This window comes from Rhyacophila brunnea, unplaced genomic scaffold (assembly GCF_057557595.1).
Source record: "Rhyacophila brunnea isolate RB1 unplaced genomic scaffold, BYU_Rbru_1.0 scaffold_3, whole genome shotgun sequence".
NCBI lineage: Eukaryota > Metazoa > Arthropoda > Insecta > Trichoptera > Rhyacophilidae > Rhyacophila > Rhyacophila brunnea.
The window spans coordinates 34,892,505-34,914,652 of NW_028232965.1; the positions used below are offsets into that span (position 1 = coordinate 34,892,505).

Consider the following 22,148-nt stretch of genomic DNA (forward strand, 5'->3'; position numbering starts at 1 on the left):
ACTTAAAATGAGCGCAATTTTTGCCACATCAGATAAATTTATGTCTCAATAGCGTACGCGATTGACAGTCTGTGTTTTTTGAAATTCTCTTTTAATAAGTAATGTTTTGAATTATTTTTGATTTCCTATTTCGATTTTATTTGTCTTCTTACATAATTAAAAAAATCATATTTTGTTGGAATTTGTCTGTTTTTACACTGATTTAAGGATTTTTACAGGTTTTTTTTAAATTTCCGAGAATTCTTTTCTGCTAATCCCGAATCTCATCATTCAAAATTTCATCATTTCGGGAAATCCCGAATCTCGGGATTGAGATTTTCGCGGGAAATGCCCAACTCTACGCACGCCGGTAATATCAACAGAATCAGTGTTGATTTTGTTGTTTTTGTCATCAAATTATAGTTCGCGGTCCATGAAATTATAGTATTTCGGCAAATATTATAGTACGTAATGTCATATTATGTTGAAAATGTATAGGTTTTTTGTTTCTCACCATAAAAATTACGGAGTATTAGAGAAATTCCTCGACCCTTTTTTTCCAGGTACCTCTTCCGACTGACTGGCGATTTCAAGAAATTTCATTTAAAACCAAAGTCAAGGCCTTTTTTACTTTTTAGAGCATTTTTTCAGGTTCTCTAAATTTTCTTATATTGCGAAATTATAGTACTTTGCACGAATTTATAGTGAATTATTATCAAAATTTTAGTACTTTTTGCGTATTTTTCTCCGACATTCAAAATTATATAAGTAATTATAGCATACTATAGTAGCTGTTTTACAACGTACAACGTACAACGTACATAGTACAAGTACGCAGACAAAAATTATAGTACAAATACTATACTTATAGTAGGGTTGGCAACATTGAACAGGATTGACTGTACAAAAGGGACTTTCACAGAATTCGAGTGTGGCACACTGGTGGCTTACTGTAACATAGTGTTGCCATATTTTTCTATGCTGATTATAGTACAAAGGCGTAAAAATTATAGTATTTCTGAAAAATACAGGATACAGGAATAGAATACAGGAACATTTTTCGTCTTGAACCCTTTAAAATTATAGTATTTTGGTATATTTGGCGGAAAATTGTAGTATTTTACATTTTTCGCAGAATTAAAATTATAGTATTGTACTATAATTATAGTACGGTTGGCATCACTGCTGTAACATTAACTGTCCAGTGTTGCCACAGTATACATATACATCAACATGATTTCGCTTTGATTTTATATTTTCCGCTATAAACGTTTTAAATATAAAAAAAAAGATTTTTTTGGTATGCTGTCGAAAACCTTTAGTGTGCCAAGTTGGGCACGCGTGCCACGTATTTACCATCGCTGGTCTAGTGCATGTAGTTGCAATTTACGCAAGTTTTTAGGTACCCCTAAAGCAAACAAAAATTTCATGAAAAAAAATGATTATGTCCGCGAGAGAAAAATGGGTTTGTCATTCATGATTCAATGGGTGGTCCCGTGACAAATATTACACTCGAAAGTCCTGCTTGAATCATAACTATATAGTTGAAAATGTCCCTCTGAGCGGACGAAACCGGTCCAGATTTAATTAATAAAAGTGAAAAAAGTACCATAAAAATTTGCGTTTTATTAAATTAATCCATAATAATAATAAAAAAATCATCATCACATTTCCTAAATCTAAAACATTATTGAGAAATTGGGAGAAGAAAACTCTATATTTTGTACATCATGTACCTATAAAGATTATGGATACTCTCATAGAAAAGTTTTCTTCTAGATTTGAGGAATTTGTGTTATTAGAACCAGTGGTGAGATTTTTTATAAATCCATTTAATATTACTGAATATTATGATTTCATTATATTTTGAAATCAGTTATACCGAATACCAAAAATTAGAAATAATAAATATACAAAATGATACTATATTAAAAGCACATTATATCTAATAAATGTTTTGGAATTATGTCAAAGAGAATAGTTATTCTAGTGACAATGTGCATTAAGAAGTATCTTCATACTGTGCTACGACTTATTCTTGGGAGTCTCTGTTTTCTAATATGAAATATTTAAAATCAAAATATCGATCAAGACTCACCGACTCTCAGGCTATACCACAGTTGAGGCATGGTCTAAAATGATCGTGGCTAGGCGATGCGCGGATTGCGGGTCGCCGGTGCAAATGACGCATGCCGAACGAAATATAATTTGTCATATAAATAACATGCGTCCATTTAATGTTCTGTTTATTGTTCTATTAGTAACAATAATAATATATTCATTGACATGTTTTCTTTGTCAAGTAAATGGGTAACGTTTTTAGTTATCTTTACACGATTTAAGAATTAATACCCCCGTCGCCATCACGAAACAGATTGACGTATTCACACCTCGACGTTCGCTCTCCGAATGCCAGCGAGTCCAAAATTTCATCGCGCCTATAGTAGAAAGTTATTTGCCGTTTCACTGATGTATCGTCTTAAGGACAGGTAATTCTAAACATGTACCTACCTGACTATAATAAGTTAGCTGAAGATTTACAGTACCATCTGCCGCATTGATATTTTTTGCATAGCATGTGTATAAATATATGAACACCCATTTTAAAATACATGACGTTTAATTTATAGAACTCCATATTTATTATTAATGGACATTTCTGTAATTTTCGTGGTTATATCAAGATTTTAAGTTCTATTGGGATTTTCAAGGTGAAGCCTTTACTGAGCCTTTACTTGCTTTACTGCCTCTCTAAAAAAGGCTCAGTAAAGGCATCACCTTAAAGTAAAGTGTATTATTATGTATTTATTATGCGCCCCCGATTTAGCATGCCATGAGTAGGATGTCTATAGTTTTGATACATTATATTAAAATTGCATTAAATTAAATAGAGTTTCGATACGACTACGAGATAAAAATATCATCCTTATACATTTTTTTTTATTTTGAGAAAATCTAGATTTGTTTTCTGTGATATACGAGTAGCTTATTTTATTTCTCAATTTGGCATATTTTTGTGAATGCGAGTTGGCAACACTGATCGGACTCCTGCCCAGTGTTGCCAACCATACTATAATTATAGTATTTGCACTATAATTTTGGTCCGTGTACTATGTACGATATAAAACAGGTATAGTACGCCCAAAATACTAGGAGAACTTGGAAAAAAAATTGCTCGAAAAACGTAAAAAAATCCATTGACTTTGGTTTAAAATGACATTTCTTGAATTCTTCGGTAATCATTTTTGGTGGCAAGAGGTACCTAAATAAAAAGGGGTCTCGGAGTTTCTCAAATTCTCTGTTATTTTTTTTCTGAGAAACAAAAAACCCATATATTTTCAATAGATGACAACGCGTACTATATTTTTTCCCCAAATACTATAATTTTGGAGGCTCTGTACTATAATCCCACTTTGAAAAGATGGCAACACTGCTCCTGCCTGTGTCTTGATGCGGTCGCTGGGGCCCACATGCAGCCAAACTATTAGAAAATATTATAAAAATTATTATATGTGCGTACGGTTTTCATTTGTGTTTTAATTACCATTCAAATTCTTAATCTTTCCATTATAATTTGACCTGAAAAATATTGAGAACAAATAATCGCAGAGCAGGCCGAAATACACTAAAAAAATATCATAATAATTATATTGAACGACTCGTCTATTCCTATCTATTTTTAAAACTTATCACGTTTATCGAATTCCAAGGCCGGAGATACGGCTTATTGAAACTGGGCATAGTAGAATCGTTTTTCTAAAAATATCATGTTTCTGATTTAATAAATAGCACAGTGATAACAACATATTTTTTATGAGTTTCCTATATTACGTACACACGCATACGCTCTTGATATTATTTCAATAAAAATACAATTAAAAAACATAAAACCGACGAACTGGTCTTGATGGTGAGCCAAATTCCTGGATTGGTATGCAATTGGTACTTATTATTTAATAAATAATTTATATTATTATGTATCAGTATTCCTTCTTCGTCGTCATCTTGGTGACCAAGGACGTGATCATTCTGGAAGAGGTACCTATTACAGAGTTCTGGATCAACTGTCTTCAACCTGTAACTATTTCTTGTAAGCCTTAAGTGGATAACTGGTACATTGCCTAAAACAATTATATTACTTATACCATTATATACATCATCTTATATTCCTTACACATATCTACTGGTTTCCTATACCAACTCTTACAGCGTATTTTTCCATTTCGAGATGAATGTTTCCACTACACGTACACTGTACTTACAAAAAACAAAAAAACCGAATGGAGAAATCATTTTTATTTATTACCCACTAGAAAACAATAACTATGCTTGATTATAAACATTAATTTTATTGTAGCTGGTTAAATTGTGTTATTGGCAATTGGCATTAATGAATATCGATTGTTTACCCTACGGTGGCTGTTATGGTATGCCGTGCCTACCGCAAATAAATTAGAGTGTGCGAACTCCTTTTAATAGCTCTCCCTCGTGCATGACCTTGGGATATAATAATTTCTTTGCGACCTAGTTTTGTATAGAATATAGATCAACCTCGTTTATACACGATGAGTGAGCGGCGTAGGATTACTTGACGAAGACAGTCTACAGTAATACAATTGACCATTATCATTATAATATTATTTATCTTAAAATAAAAAGAATGACAAATAATACCTTATTAAGTATTAATAGTAAATGTTTCCATTTTGTGTTTGTTGATATAGTTTATTTTTACCTTTTTTTTCGAACCAGAGGGGTTAGAGCAGGGGGGGGCAAACTGCGGCCCGCGGGCCGCATGTGGCCCGTGTCACAAACTGATTTTTCGCCCCTGTGGGGGGCGCTCCCATAAGGAGTAGTGCTCCCCAGCCGCTCGGTCTGACCCTGGTAGTCAATGTGCCACCGATGGAATGATGACGACCCTTGGCAAGGCCGCACAAAAATATTTCATATGTATAAGTCCCGCGGTTTGCTCTAACAGGTCCCACGACTTCTCAGAGTGAACTGTGGATGGTTAAGTCGGTCACAGACCATGTAAATATAGGTAACAGGTAATATGGTATAGGGTTAAAAATTTTGGATCAAATATAATATGCTTAGGTAAAGGGTAATTAAATTAAATTAGATATAAAATATGATTTGGATGTAAGATAATATGTAATGTAAATTGTAATATAATAGGTAAATTTAAAATGTAATGCAAAGGATAACAAAGTAATAAAGGGGGACTTATGGATGGGCGTTAATGGTACATAATAATTAAGGTAGTTAAGGTGTATGTAATGTTAAGGGTATATAGATCGATGTCGCTACGCGTCGCGCGTACACGGCACAATAATTGTTAACATATGCTCATAGGCCTGTTGCGAAAACTTCCATTTGTACATATGTGCAATCACAAAGTATAGCAACACGTAGGGCAATCATCGATCCGATTTCAATCACGATCCCGCGTAATTAATTTTCATACTAAATTCGATTTCAAATAGCCACGGCTGTTCCGCGCGCGGCGTTTCCGAATCGGTATTCTGGCAGCTTTCCTGCTCTGACATACGACGGCGTCTCTGTCGTATGTGTTTGAAACCGATTTCGCGATCCGAATTTCCCCCTCTGCAGTGACAGAGTCCCTCTCGCTCGCGTGTATGACGGCGTCACGCTCACGCGCGACGGGAGAATCGGATCAATGATTTTGGTCGATCAAGGAGACCACGTACTGGAATAAAGTGCGGGAAATCTTTGATCGGCGAGGTATGAGTATGTACTAAGCAATTATTACTGCCTATATGTTTGGTTGACGGAATAACATCCATCAACTAGGCGTAAGTATGTGCCTGTGGCGACACCGAGCTATATTAGTTGTTAAAGTAAGAAAGATTGCGCGACCAGTACAATTATATATTCGAGTAAAGTAACTTTCCCGCTTGATATTATTTAATATTAAGTATTCATTTTGTAGATCAATTAACAATCTACCGATTTCATGTTCTTAGACTAACGTCAAGTAGGTATTCAGGCCGTCGGGGCGCCTCAAAGTTGGACCCCCCAACGGTAGTTGGCCGAAGGATTGGTATGCGCTGTCGTAGGCCTGGTGCCACAAATATGCCAAATTAACCACTGGCATATGACGCCTTATCATCCAGGCTAACTTTGTAGTACTCTTGTTTTTGAGTGAGAGGTACCTTCGCGCCGCTAGCGCCCGTAAAGCCGGCCGCCGCGGGAACACCCCTCCCTCAGTCATGGAGAACGCCACCGCGCAGGGGGTATGCTGTATCGATAGGCAATTCAACCACGAATCCGTCGATGCCGCGCGCGCCTTCGTAGGTGCGTTTTTCGTGGGGCTGGCCCAGAAACAAGGTGCTACTGCTACAGCAATTGCGCACTCTCAGTACTAGCAAGTGCTTGAAGTACGTAAGTGACGCGAGAGCGACGCCGCCCATCGGCGAGCGTCGCCTTACGCCTATAATTTTACTTAGTCGGCCCTTGCGTAGATGTCGCGGTTAATTAGTCATTGTACAATTTCCGCCAATCTCGTAAGGAAACCGTTAATTAATTTTGTCACCCTCAAAACGTTGGACTAAGGGATGAAATCGGGCAGATTTGCATATAAACCCCCAATTATTAATTTCTATATCAGTCCTCTTCCGCCTACACGACCCTGAACCTGCGATGGTCAGTGGCGTGATTTTGTTCGCATTTTTCATACAAGTTTATCGAAAACTTGTGAGATAGATCCAGCAGTACTGGAATCATCTCTTAGGAATATTCTCGGAGGTTCAAATACCTACTGTCACTCTGACAGATCGCGAGCGAAGTGTCAACCATCGACTTAGCCGTTTTTCGCACATTTTTTATCTTTTGATTATTGGACCCGGTCCTCAACCTTTCATAACAAGGTCCCGCGCTCGCGCAATCTCGCTGGTGTTAGTGTAGCGATAACGATAAGAAATTAAATCTTAAGTTTATTATAATAAGTGTTTTCTGACTTTATCTTAATTAATTAAATTAGACGTTTAATAAATATTGTGAACTTTATTGTGGTTACGGTTCTAATAAATTAGAATATAATATGGTAACCTTGTGTTTTAATGACTATAATAAGTGCCTACCTGCTCTCCAAGAAATTGATGTACCTCCACTCCAGGCCCGGAGCTAGCCGAGGATTCGGAGGCCTACACCCGCCGGGTATTTTTTTGCGGCCCGCCATCATTATTAATTGTACTTCTGATTACGAATAACTTCTTTATATATTTTTTATAAAAATATTGATAATATATTAAAATTTGAAGAATTTGTTGTTTCGTAAATGTATTATCTCAGTACGTCTTCCTTGCGTCTCGTCTCACACTATGTAACCACTATTTTCTACGTTGAACATCGTGACACATTTAAATACAAATTTGCGTTGCGTTGCAAGGCAAAAAAATATATGCCCATGATATGGTAAAAAGTTTGAATGGATTTCAATTAAAACTCAAGTTATTCCTTCAACAAATATCGAATAACAACGTGGACCACTTTGCAACTTTGAAGTTGCTGAATATATCAGAATATAAATTTGAAGAATATGGTAAAATTATTAAAGCTCTGAATGACGACTTTTCACAAAAATTTGGTGACTTCTGAAAAATTGAGACTAGTTTAGCAATAGTACGCGATCCATTTTCAATAGATATTGATAGTGTACCGACAGAGCTACAACTTGAGATTATTGATCTGCAGTGTGACACTGATTTAAGAGAATTGCATCGTCGTGAAGAAATCTCCAAATTTTACAATGCCCTTAATTCAGACAAATTCGACCGACTTAAAGATTATGCACGAAAAATTTTCATTATTTTTGGATCAACCTATATATGTAAACAAACATTTTCGATCATGAACCTCAATAAAAATTCTTTACGATCAAATATCTCCGATCCCCATTTACAAGCAGTTTTGAGAATATCAACTACAACATTAACACCTGAATTTTAAAAAATGTACAACAGTTTCATTCTTCTCATTCATTTTTTTGTAATGTTTATTTTTCGTGATAATAAATAGTGTATATCTAAAAATGGTATTTTACTTGCGGCCCGCCGCTCATTTTGAATTCTTGAATTTGGCCCTCCATCCAAAAAGTTTGCCCTCCCCTGGGTTAGAGAGTTTTTAGAGAGACATTTTCTAAAATCTCGGGGAATCTTACTTGGCTGAAAACAATACTATTAGGTTGGTAGTATCACAGAAAAGATTATTTCTGAGTTCCCTGGGTAGTATAATATGAATATTATGTAAATTACAAAAAATAAAAAAGTAGGATGGGTTTCTTAACTTAATTGTGTAAAAAAAACATTATTGTGACATTGAAAATACTAATTAATATTGGAATGATCTTAAGAAATCAAATTATACAATCCTTTAATTTACCACTAGTGCCAGTGTCTCGATGCATATAAACACTGATGCTACATAGGTTTTTTTTGGAGTGACGTAATACTAGATCGCCTACGTCAGTGATAGCGTACCTATGGCACGCGACATAATTTTGCATGGCACGCGAACATTTTATACCGAAGAGAAAAAAATACATATACTTACTTAATAATAAAAAAAATACAAGTTTTTTTTTTTTTTTAATAATTACGATATACTTAATCATTATTAAAAGAGGTAAATTCTGTATACAACGGACTAACAATGTATAACAACACTCGTTGGCTTGGTCGCGACAAACTTCAGCGTATTGTTGAGTGTTTTGATGAAATAGGTATAAATGTTTTCAAGTGACCTACAAAAATGACATTTTAGATGTCAATGTAGCTAAACGAAATGTTATTACTGGAGGTTATGTTTATTATTATATTATGGAGATTATGTTTATTATTGTTTATTGTTATGTTACAATAATTATTAGATTCAGCTGATGTTGGCCGCAGTGATACTTGTTCAATGAAGAAGAGTGCATGCATTTTGATTAATTTAATACATTCTATTTAACACCGCTAGTGGAAATTAAAAAATATATTAAAATCAAGCAGCAGAGACTTTCAAAAATTATAAGGAATATTATTATGAAACAGACGTGGTTAAAATAGTCCCACGACCTCCTTGAAAATTTTGAAAACAAGTGAAAAAATATTTAAATATTAAAAGATATGTCTTCAACTAGAAAGACGGTGAAAGATAGAATATCAAGAGCTCAATTGTAATTTTTTTACACCTTTTTAACTCGGTGGCCGATCGGTCCAATTAGCATGATATTTAAATGCGGTAATTGAAAATTAATTAAAAGGTACGCAGCGATTGTGTTAAAAACTATTTTTTCAATTTTTCCCCAGCCGGCAAGCCAGACAGTCAAAAAATATTATTTGGGAAATTTTGGCACGCATACGTAAAAAGGTTCACTAACCCTGGACTAGGTTTTATTTTACGGCGACCTTTTTATTCTCGCCACATTGTCTGAAAAGTCATGGTCGCATGGCAGAACGGTTACGTTGACAGTCAAAATGAATGAGACTCGTCTTTTAAACTAACTTAGTGACTTACTAATAATGATAGTGGCGGCTTTATTTATCATTTAAAAATCACTAAGCAACCAAATTTTATTTGGCGTTTGGTAGTATGTAATAGTGTAAATACGTGTTCATTCATATATTCGTTTTTATCAAAGAATGAAATACGACCTGTGTACAAATATTTTATGTCATACTTGTTAGTTTTTTCGCGGCAATTTTATGACATGGAACACAAATGACGATAGTCTTGTGAACACATTTTGTGGTGCGAAAGTTGACGAAAAGTGTGTGGATACATGTGAATGTTTTTGGAGATAGAGATTCAATGCCACCGAAACTGATTTTCATTTAATTTCGAGGTTTCGCTTAGGCTGGAAGTTATTTTTATTTGCGGTTGGCCCCCGGAAAATCTACGATAAAGTTAATTGAATTTTGTGTTTGTGTTGCCAATCGTAATATTATTAACGATAGTTACTCGTACTTAATGAAGTATGTTATATATATAATAGTAATAGAAAGTCAACATGAACCGAAGTAAAAATTGGTAAGTTATAAAAAGTATTGGTAAATGTGCCGCAGAGGTGGAATTGAGATTTTACAACTTTCTTTTTAGAACAAACCAAACCTAACCTAACCTAATCTAACCTACTCCAACCTAAAATTACATCATATTATAATCTTAGTTTGTGATAATGGTGTATCAAAATGTATGAAAATTTAAAATTTTCAATTAACGATTGTTGGATCGAAAAGCCGATACGCCGACAGAAAAAGGTATTTATTTCGTATTTTTTCTTATAAAAGCTCGTGTCCACCTCTGCGGCACAATTACCAAAGTATTATTTCGATAATATTGTAGTATCCACACGTGGGTATGTATGTACTTAGGTTTAAATTGTGTTAGGTTTGTGCATTTGCATATTCACACTAATTAAATTTTAGTTTTATTCATATTATTTATTCAAGAAGTCATAATATTATGATTAATGCAAGCCAATTAAAATACCGATACTATAGAATAATAAAATCTATGAAGAAATTTGCATTCGACGAGCATTATAATCTTGGCCCCCACAAGGGTGGAGCTGACAGGACTGTAGGCCCGGTGTGGCCAAATTAACAGAAGACAACAGTTTTTTGTTTAATAACTACTAAAGCACGACATATTTTACTTTATATTTACCATGTATTTTTCAATTTTTGGTTGTAGTATGTCGTTAATTACACGGCAGTAATAATTGTGGGCTTTAGTCATTTTTGATATAAACAGGAAATTTTAGGTCTTTGTGTAAAAAATTCAATATAATATATTTGAGAAGACCGGTTTGACGACATCTATTACATCGTGAAATATTTTTTCTATGTTCCCTTGCTCTTTGTTTTTTTGTAGAATTTTCACGTTATCATACTGGATCATCATACTAATTATGTCTATAATGTAAAATATGAGGCAGGTTACTTGTCTACTATAAAAGGGGATTGCGTTCAAATAAAATAATTGAAGTGAGTTTATTTAAAAACATATAAAATCTCTAAAAATAGATAGAATAGGTACCCTTCATTTTACCTTCCGCGAACCTTACGGTTTTGTAGTTATGTAGAATATAAGTTGGGAAACGCTACTGTAAAGTATCACGCTGTCCTCCACGATATGTATGGATGGGGGGGGGGGGGGGGGGTTATGCTAATTGGTTCCGCCCCACCTTCATCCCGGACGGTGTGAAACAGCGTGTCCGGAAATTTGAATATATATGTATTTGCCCGTCTGACAGTATTGTTGTATCGGAAACCGATGGCCGTATAGCATTCAAGATCAAATGCATGTCTAAATAAAACACTTAAAACACGTATAAACCACCGAAATACAAGGGAAGGACAGATGAAAATAGGTAGATACGTAAATTATAAATACAATAAGATCGTGTATAAATAAATTTCAAACATAGGTTAGCAAATAAGTGCTCGTAAATCAAGTCATATCTATCAAATTATTGTTCTTATTGAATCTAATAATTACTAGAGCCTCGCGAGTATTATGTTATGTTGTAAACGTCTTCATTTTTTTCTTACTTTTTACTTTATTTCCCGAATATCAACATCTTTATCATGCGTGACTCCATCCACCCTGTGTACATGGCTAATCCATCTAAGGAAGGGTTGGCGAAGCTTATTAAGTACGCGTGCCAAAATTTCTCAAATATTATTTTTCGACTGTTTGACGTGCCAAGCAGTTTTTCATGGAGAAAAAAGGGTTTTTAATAATTCTATTAAAAATATGATGTTCTAGAATCTAGATATTACTCATATCACATACTGTATAGCTTTATCACTTTTTTCAATTACGCCATACGTTTCGGTACACTAATAATTATGAAACTACTAGAATTACAACTACAAACTCCATCAAGTTTTTGTTTCTTATTTGGTACAACCATTTTTGCGGGTAAAAGTTAATTTATTACTTAGTTTTATTCTGTACGCACAAATTGACAACATAATCAGATGTGGCATTCCCTTGCTACAGTGGGTCTCAAGCATTGTAAATCGATCAAAATCGGAGGTCCGCGGCGCGGCGTCCCCCGCCGCCTGATGGGGTTAGTGCGATATTATTATACGTGACACATAAAGCCTAAGGACTGACCTATCCAATTATATAGTTACATTAAACTTAATAGTTATTCATCAAAAGTATTTACCTGTTATTTTTTATACAATACGATCTGTCATTTATTTTTACTAGCTGAGCCAGCTGGCTGTCGCCAGTCTGTGTAGCTAGGTCTTGCCAGTGGCGCACCCAGGATTTCAGATTGGGGGGGGGGCAAGGAGGCTCTTTTTCTTCTTCACAGCCTAATTTCTCGTTTATCGGTCTTTTGTCTATTGCACTCGGTGTACCTATACCATGATCCCCACATCCTGAAACGGGCCCTCAGGCTAGGATATTTGGCAGGCCCCCTACGTACCGCTAAGATTAAAGGCAGTGTAAAACACTACATTAACGTTTTTCAAATTGTGTTTTAGTTCAAATTAAAGGTACTTATACGGTGAATTATTGGCGATTTTCAATACATCTATTTTAATAATGACACATAACAAACAAAAAATATATTTCACAATTATATAAGTAATTGAAAATGTTCATGGTCATGAAGTATAATAGCGCTGCAGGCGACTTTTTTTACTATGAAAGCCAATTTACGATGTGTGTTTATCTCACTTATCTATTCAACCCGACACGCCGGGCCCGCCACAGCCAGGGCCCCCAGGCTAGAGCCCTGTTAGCCCTCCCCAGCCATGACCTACACCACTCCGGAATTCGGGTGGACACCGAGAATTTTTTGACAGTTCCATTAGGGATTGCGTTTCTAAAAAAATCTGAGATTAGTGTTCGAAATTTTTGTGTTAGAAATTAAAAGCTAAGAAATTTTTCTAAAAAGGATGCTGGAGAATTATTACAAATCATTTTTTTGCGGTGTTTTTATTTGTCTAAGCCCAAAGGTATAGTTTATTGGCTTTCAATTTCGATGTTTAAAATCATTCTGATAATTTTCATGTTTGGGGGGTGCCAGGGCCCCTTGCCCCCCCCCCCTGGGTGAACCACTGGGTCTTGCAGACAGCTTTTCATCATAATGACATGGTGTTGGATTTTAATATAATTGTAAAGTATGTATAGACGGCGCCATTGTTTTCCATTCGAGATGGATTTTCATTCACGTCAGACAGTTTGACATTTCGCTGATTTGTCAGTTTTACTATTTGCATGTCGTCACTGCCAATACCAATTTGGAGTCATATGCGTAGTCTATTGTGGAGTCTGGCCTTCACAATATCGTCTGACACCACTTCAGGGTGCTAGGCCTAGCAGAACAGCTGGCAATCGCCGATTGCTACCAATGACATTTTAATTTTAATACAGTATATTATGTGTAGGTATGTGCATTTAAATATTATACATAATTACACATCTCAATCATTCGAATATACAGCAATATATGTGATTATCATAAAAAGCGATCCAATATAACGTAAATATTAATCTCTTTCGGGTCCCATTTACATAATAGAAAAGGGTTAGAAGCATAAAAAATAAATTTCAACATTATCTCCTATATATTATTATCCTAAGAGATTTTGGAAAATACACCAACAGCTCATTTAAGCGACATTTTATTGTTATTTTTACATCTTCACTTCGAAATGTGCGCTACCGAATTATCTACCGATTGAATTGACCAAATTTGAGAAATATCCGATGATTTTCCAGAAACATGACGTTTATAACCGATATTTTCTCATATAGCGTATACAATTCGCCATACTTCTTTTAACGCACAACAGAATGACGCCTTCGTCGCTTAAGGTGACGCATCAGTGAAACGCCAAATAATTTTCAACTGTACGGGCGACGAAATTTTGGACTCGCTGCCATTCACTGAGAGAATGTTGACCCGGGAACACGTCACTTTGCTGCGTGATGGCGACGGGTCAATTAATTCTAAAATCGTGTAAAGATGACTAAAAACGTTACCCATTTACTTTAAAAAGAAAACATGTCAATGAATATATTATTATTATTGTTACTAATAGAACAATAAACAGAACATAAAATGGACGTATGTTGGATTTATATGACAATTAATATTTCGTTTGACAGGCGTCATTTTCACCCGCCACCCGCAATCCGCGCATCGCCTAGCGACGATCTTTTTAGACCGTGCCTCAACTAATGCATGGCCTTAAGACCTTCTAATCCTTTGTTTGACAAACGAATTCGATTATTTTTATTCAAATATCGTAATGTAGTGACGTTCACCCCGGTCCTGGAACAGTCTCAAAGGTACTTTATCTACAACCAGTCCTGCCCTCGGACCGATTAAGAACCTTTGTTTGGCTAGCTCGATACTATTCGGGGAGAGGGTGATCAACTAAAGTTCTTGATTGACACTTTTGGAATACACTTAATCAATATTATTTAACTTTATATTATTTAGGACCACTACCTAGCGATAGGTTAGTGCCTAGATCATTAATTATCTGATTGCCTTTCAAATCGAACTTATTTTCGTAAATATTCACGTAAATGTCAAAGACAGCTGACTATCTGTCACTTTCCTTAGTATCAGATGTTTTTCATAAAATGTTTCGTTGATTATTTTTCAAAATAAAAAAAAACTCCTTTTGGTAATTCAGTTCAAATTATTTGTTAAATTATTCTCGATAAATAAATTTAATTTCTTTTTTAATTAATTATAATCGACAATTATACACTTTAGTTTAATTTCAAATAATAGCATAATTATTTTATAAATCTTATTTAAATTAATTATTAAGTAAAGTTAATTAATTATAATTATTTTATATTTAATTTATGTACGATCACACACTTATAACTATGAGTCGCCGATAGTAAACTTTGAGGAGCTATGCTCTTTCAAAAAAAATATATCGCGGAAATAACCTCGCTAACGATGATACGACGCAGTATTATTTACGTTATCGATTGACAACTCGAATCACACGTCATCCACCGTGACGTCAGACTACGGCGCGACCGAAATATCTCCCGAATGAATATCGGAGAAATATCCAAAACTAAGCGAATTCGGATCGCCTCCGGGCACAACCTTCCGGGAATATGGAAAAATCGTCGACTGACGGTACATGAAATGCAGGACGTTATATAGGCTCACAGCGGGAAAAACCCGAGATTTTGACGTCATTCGAAATATGGACCAATGGGAGATCGTTCTACCTCCTCCACAGAGCTAATGGCCAAAGTTTTGGACCAATCATAGAAAAGCCGTTTATTTCCCGGCTTTTCCGGAAAATTATGATCATTCAATAGAATAAAAATATATAATTAATTAATACCTATAGGCGGTACAAGTTTGATAACAATCGTGAAAGTGCTTATAGTGCTTTCGACACAAATTGTCCAAATATCTGTTAGTTCGTTTATCGAGCTAACGGAAAAGAAAAATGAAAATATTTTCGCTAAAAATAATACGTAACAGAGACGTGAGTCATTAAAACTACCGACTGGCTACGTATTCGCAAAGAGAATGGTAGAAAACTACTTACTTACTTAGGGTATGTGCTTATTCATTTGGGCCACCTAGACGGTTTTTAGCGTCTATCCCCTTTATATGAAGTATCTATCTGGAGTGAAGCATGATTGGAGTGAGAGGACCTGGCTTCGGCGGCTTCGCGACCGACCGAGACCAGGTTTAGGATCTGGGTGAAGGAATCTCTAGTAAGTATATTTAAAAAGTGTTTCCTCTGAACAAACAACAACAAAGACCGCCGCCGTCACAGGCCCCCAACCTCTCCCCACCCCGCATCTCGCTTCTGTCCGGCTTTGCAGAGTCCAGCGTTCAGCCTGTGGGGTCTGGCGTTCGTCCAGTCCAAATCCAGAGCCGGGGTCATCTTCTTCCGCACCAGCCGGTGCTCCCACGAAGACCGAGAGAAGGCCAAAGGCAAGATTGGCATCCATAATCGCATCTTTATCGTGTGTTACTTCGGGTCTTAGCCCGTTTGCTCATCAAAATTTGAGCCGCAGAGGGGGGAAAAACTCCGGAGGTGAGCAAGCCCACAACCCGCCAAAAACCCCTCCGCTGTGGTTTTAATCTGTAGGAAGAGAAAATAATATAAGGAAAAAGGATATTTATTTAGGGGAGGGGGGATTTATTAGAAGTACCCTCCTGGGTCATCCGGTCATCTTGGGTGGTGGTCGGTCTAGGTTGAGTGTCAAGGGATCTGTAATCATATAGATAAGTACAAGAAGTAAAGAATAAACAGAGAGAGAAGTATATAAGGAAAAAGGATATTTTATTAGGGGAGGGGGGAATTAATAGAAGTACCCTCCTGGGTCATCCGGACATCCTGGGTGTTGATCGGTCTAGGTTGAGTGGCAAGGGATCTGTAATCATATAAAAAAAGTACAAGAAGAAAAGAGTATACAAAAGAGAAGAATATAGGAAAAAAGGATATTTATTTAGGGGAGGGGGGCATTAGTAGAAGTACCCTTCTTGGTCGGTCAAATTGATAGTGAGCGTGTATGTCGTAATGTAATAGGTCTTTAATTGTCGTGTTGGGATGGTTGTTGATGGAGCTGTAGAATTGCTTCGTGAGCTTGAGGATGTGGGTTTGGAGGGTTTCCAAGTTAAGATCGCTGTGGAGTGTGGTGTTCCTGACGAACCAGGGAGCATTGGTGATTGCTCTGAGAGTTTTGTTCTGTACGATTTGTAATCTGTTGATGAATTTTAAGCCGGCAAATGCCCAGACGGGGCATGCGTAGGTCATAATGGGGCGAATGATAGCTGTGTATAATAGCAACTTGCTGCGATAGGCAAGTTTGCTCCTATGTCCTATCATGGGTTTGAGCTTAGCTAAGACTATGTCGGCTTGGCGTCTTTTATCGCTAATGTGTTTTGAAAAGTTGAGTGCTGTGTCTAGCGTTAGACCAAGATATTTGACCGTATTGGTCCAAGGGATTTTAGTTTTGTGCATTATCAGGTGTGGAAATTTGCGCTTACGTTTAGGAGGTGGTTTCTTCCTAAAGTTGCGCCTGAAGCAAATGGCGTTACTCTTGTCTGCGTTTATCTTTATGCGCCATTTGTCGCACCAGGCGGAAACCTGGTCGGCCGCCCTTTGGACTAGTTCTGTAGCTCTGTCTTGATTCATCGATCGGGAGAGGATCGCTGTATAGTCTGCATATTGTGCTATTATGCATGAGGCTAATGGGGTGTCTGATGGGATCGGAATGTCTCTTGTATAGAGGTTATACAGAGACGGAGCGAGAACGGAGCCTTGTGGGACTCCGGCGCTTGCAGGTCTGATTGAGGATCTTTCTCCGAACATTTTGACTGCGAAGTGTCTGTCGGTGATGAACGAGTGAAGGATTTGAATAATTGGCTGATCAATTTCGGCCTCTGAGAGTTTAACAATGAGGCCTTCGATCCAAACTTTGTCGAAGGCCTTAGCAATATCTAAGAACAAGCCAACTGTAGATTTATGGTGATTGAAACCGTCTGTTATGTATTCTGTTACGCGCAGCAGTTGATGGTTCGTGGCGTGACCGGCTCTGAACCCATGCTGAACGTCTGGTATGAGTTTCTTCTCATGGATAATGATTTGAAGTCTGGCATTTATGAGTCTTTCTAAGAGTTTGCTCATCGTAGGGAAGAGGCTGATTGGCCGGTGACTTTCGGGGAGAGTGTGATCCTTGCCCGGTTTTGGCAGGAGGATGATGTCAGCAAGTTTCCAGAAATCTGGAAAGTATTGCAGTTCTAGACAGGCATTGAAGATCCCTGTTAAGGCAAGGATGCCTTTTTCTGGTAAATTCTTGAGGGAGAGGTTGCTCACTCCGTCGTTGCCTGGCGCTGAACGATGTTCAACTTCCTGAGTGGAGGTTGGCGTGATCGGAGGTGGTGGAGGATCTATTCTATCATGTATGATTGCGCTGGCCCTGTCTTCAATTGATTTTAGGTGTCTTCTGGTGGACCTTTTAGATGTGTCTAATTCGTTTGGTCTAAATTGATTTTGGAGGCTGTCCGCAAATACCTCGAGTTTTTCTCCAGTCGTGAAGACCATTTTGTTATGGGCTTTCAGAGGAGTGATAGGACATTTCTTTATCCTCAGGGCTTTAGAGAGTTTCCAGAAGGGGTCACTGCCCTTAAGTAACTCTGTGAGTTTGGAGTTCCAGGTCTCACTAGCGTGTGTGGCGTTTAGTTTGCGAACCTCTTTCCTTAGTTTCTTAAACTTGAGGAAAGAGGGTTGGTCCCCCAGGATTTGGGAGATTTTCCTGGCGCGGTTTCTCGCCGTGATTTTAAGTCTGGTGGATTTAGGCATATCCATTCTGTGGGTATCAGTCTGACTGATCAAAGTTGACTTGATTGCCTCGTTTATAGAGGCTGTCAGTTCCCCTATTGCGGAATCTATTTTAGGTGTTGACGAGAGATCTAATGGAATCGTGTGGTATTCCTCCAGATGAATGGCAAAGTCTTCCCAGGATACTTTATATCTTTGGGAGTCTGGTGTCGTAGCTAGTGGGTCCAATGCATCCCCGAGGAACATTAGGACCGGTTTATGATCGGAGTTTAGTTCATCTACCGTACGAATGATGGGGATGTAGTTGGTATTACGGATGATAGCGAAATCGAGAATACTAGGCATGCCTCTGTTTGGGAAGTTGGTGGGCGTCAGAGGTGCGACTATCACTGATTGGCTAGCTTGAATGAAATCGTATAACACTACTCCACGAGCCGTTGACTTACGGTTGTTCCAAGCGGAATGCTTGGCGTTGAAGTCTCCGGCAATGACTGTGGGAGTATTGTTGGTGTCCAATAAGTTATCAAAATCTGACCTGGTGGGTTTCTGTTTCGGAGGACAGTAGATAGCTGTGAATTTAACTAAGCCGTAATTCTTAGTGGTTACTAATATCGAGGTAGATTCTATAGCCGGACGTGAGACGCGCGCGGGTGGCTGAGAGTGTATTGAACAGTGCTCGATATGTGATTTTACGATGATGGCTGTTCCGCCACCTTTAGTGAGTCTTTCGGTTCTGTGGATAGTGTAGTTCGGTATATTAATATGGTGCGAGGGTTTGAGCCATGTTTCATTGACAAGAAGTATGTCAATGTCGTGCTCACGCAGGAAGTGTCGGACTTCGTGTTTGTCTTTGAGGAGTGAACCTCGAGTATTCCAGATCGCGGTCTGAAGTGATGTTGGTTTTATTTTACCGGCCATAGAGGGTTGGGCAGATTAGCTCTAGCGAGGCGTTGACTTCTTCCGACAGGGCCTTCATCCTTTGGGACAGCATCAATATATGTTGTACCTGTGGATGATCCTGTGGGAGGGTGATAAAGGTGGAGGTGGAAGTGGATGGGTGGGCTACGGGGGCTTTGGTGGTGGTGGATGGGATGTCCTGGGTTCGGGGGGCGCTGTTCATCTGAGAGGCCGCTATCGTGGCCCAGGTGTTTGGGCGTTGGACTGGCCGGCTCATCAGTGGTTGCGGGGGCAGGCGTCTGGCAAATCCTTGATTGCCGGGTCGTCTTGGGCAACCCTTGAAGTTCGCAGGATGCGGTCCTTGGCAGTTTGCACATGTCGCGGGGCCCATCTCCCTCGTGTGTGCGCAGGAGGAGGAGATGTGTTGTTCTCCGCATTTAACGCATCTGGGGGGGGCGAAGCAGTTCATGGCTGAGTGGTTGTATCCTTGGCATTTATGGCATTGCCCGGCGGAGGTTTTTCGTCTCGGTGGCTCGGCCTGGATGCGGAGCTGCCAGATCGCGGTTAGGTTGTAAACTTCCTTTCCACGCTCAGTCTTCTCGACATCTAATAAGACCAGGGGCATGGGGGTCCTGTTTGGTCCTTTGTTCATCCTCTGGACTTTGAGGACTGGGTAGTCGAGGACTTGCGTAAGTTCCTCTAGGATCTCTTCCTCGGTGAATTTTGGATCCCGATTTTGTAGGGTTTTTGAGTCTGGAGATCGTACGTGTTGTACGAGATCTTTTCTGATTGGAGGTGGTCTTGGGCTTTTCTGTAGGTATCCATTGACGGGAGGGTGACTTTGATTCCTTTTTGGGTGTCAACAGCATCGGCTATTGGCTTGCCTATGCGGAACATGTATGTTTGAAATTTCCGGTAGGTGGCTTTGTCATGGAGGACAATGGGCGGGATTTTGATCGTCTTGTTGACAGGTGCAGACGAGATCGTGGTTGGGACGGGGGTTTTTGGGCTTGAATTTGTGCTTGATGAAGCGCTGGAAGGAAGTGATGGTGAGATAGGTGGTGGGTCAGTTGTGGTCTTCTTCGTGGGGGGAGTCATTTGGTTATTGGGGCCTTGGGGCGAGGGCGAGCTGGTTGAGGAGCTCGAGGCGTTTTTCCTGCTTTCGTTGTGCTCCATTCTTGCACGCGCTTTTTTTCCCAGAGGTATAGGGGTGGAGTGGTTGAGCGGGGAAGTTGCTTCGTTCTCAATGATAGTTTCCAATCCTTTGGGAGTCCTGTTTTTGCAGATCTCCTTCGTGAGGGGGGAGGTTGTGGAATTGGAGGAGTTAATAAGGCTGTCCTCCTCTTCTGAGTCCAAGTTGTGTATTTCATCTGGGGTGATGGTAGCTTGGGAGTCAGGGAGCTGGGGGGGGGGGGCGGGTTGTTTATTCCTGGAGGTGCTCCTGGTCTGGCGTCCTGTTGTTGTTGGTGTACCTGGGGGAGAAGTTGGTTTAGTGTTTAGTTCGGTTGTCTTCATTTGATATAGGAACTGACACTCGGGCGGTACCTCGTTCGGCTCCAGGGCCATGAGGGTGGCCATCATCGTTGTGAACATTTGCAGGAGTGATTCCGTTTTATTGGTGGTTTTTTTATTTTTATTTGATGGTGCCATCGTATTTTAATTTAATTTATGGAGTTTAAAGGAGATAAAATTTGTAAAGATTAGAAATTAGAAATTAGAATAATAATAAAAAAAAAAAGAAGGAAATTAAAGATTAGAAATTAAAAATTAAAAATTAAAAAATTGCGCAATTAGGTTGTGCAATATTGTGAGATAAGATATTGCGCAATCCAAGTTTGTGCAATGTTGTAGAAAATAGAATTGTTGATAAACGGCGCGAAAATGAGTTTAATGCTATTGCGCAATTTTAGTGCGCGGTAGGTAGGGGGTCGGAGTAGGTAGGGGGGGAGGGTTGATAATGATATTGCGCAATTCAATCTGTGCAATATTGTAGGAATTAAGATTATTAAGTGGCGCGAAAATTAATTTAAAAATTTACAAGTAAAAATATTGCGCAATTGGTTAATGCGCGGTAGGTAAGGGGGGAGGGTTGGTAATGCGCAATCCAAGTTTGTGCAATAAGTAGAAAACAAATATTAATTAATTAAAGGGCGCGAAAATTAATTTGAAAATATTGCGCAATGTTGTTGCGCGGTGGGTAAGGGGGTTGGTGTAGGTAGGGGGGGAGGGTTGGATGGGTTGTTTGGTAGGTATGATGGAAGTTTTAGGTATTAGTTTAGGGGCTGGAAAAGGGGCTGAGAAAGGGTCTCGTCGGCGAGCTGAGGTTTTCGGAATTTTATCGGTATACGGGTGCGCGGCGTAAAAAGGGTCAGACGGACCGAGCGAATCTATTGTTACAAAAGCAGGTAGGTGAAGCCTCTGTGCTTTTTGTAAGTTTGAAAGAATTTAAAGTTTATAGGTATTTAATTTATTCTATGCGAGTTGATGAATTTATAGTAAAAATGTACGGACAAGAGTGAAATTTAAATGAATAGGATAAACAGAGTGAGAGATAGCTTAGCTGTAGCCTCGGCTCCTGAGGCGCGGTGGTCCGGTGGTCTCCCTGGGGCACTGTTACTGGCTGGACCGAGCTGAACGGGGCCGCCGTCGATTTATGCAATCCGGGACAACGACAACTCCGGTGGGATGAAGGTAAACTCGGATCGCACACGACAAAAACACAGAACTGCCCGGAACTGACAGCGTTGCACTCCACGGATACACTCGAAGCACAACACTTTGGAGCACACGAAAGCAGTGGCTCGCGGCTTAGCACTTCACTGGGAGGTGGATAGTAGGTAGGTATATGTGATTGGTTGGGCGGGTTGGCGAATGGGGCGCAGTTCAGGTCTGGACACGATTGACGGGTCGATTCTCCACTATGAAGGCCCGGGCGAAGATTCTAGGTTAGTCGGC

The 22,148-nt window shown here is 38.7% G+C and overlaps 2 protein-coding genes across 2 annotated transcripts in view; one reads left to right on the top strand and one right to left on the bottom strand.

Annotated features, from left to right (window-relative positions):
• LOC147068264 (maltase A1-like) overlaps positions 1-22,148 on the bottom strand; it is a 79,857-nt gene that overhangs the window by 13,423 nt on the left and 44,286 nt on the right. The gene's annotated exons all lie outside the window — the stretch shown is intronic.
• The window catches only part of LOC147068265 (pickpocket protein 28-like), a 50,411-nt gene continuing 37,669 nt past the window's right edge, over positions 9,407-22,148 (top strand). Inside the window, exon 1 of the mRNA XM_085952681.1 lies at positions 9,407-10,014. Coding sequence (XP_085808807.1) covers positions 9,995-10,014 — 20 coding nt within the window. The 5' untranslated portion in view covers positions 9,407-9,994. The remainder of the gene's footprint in view (positions 10,015-22,148) is intronic.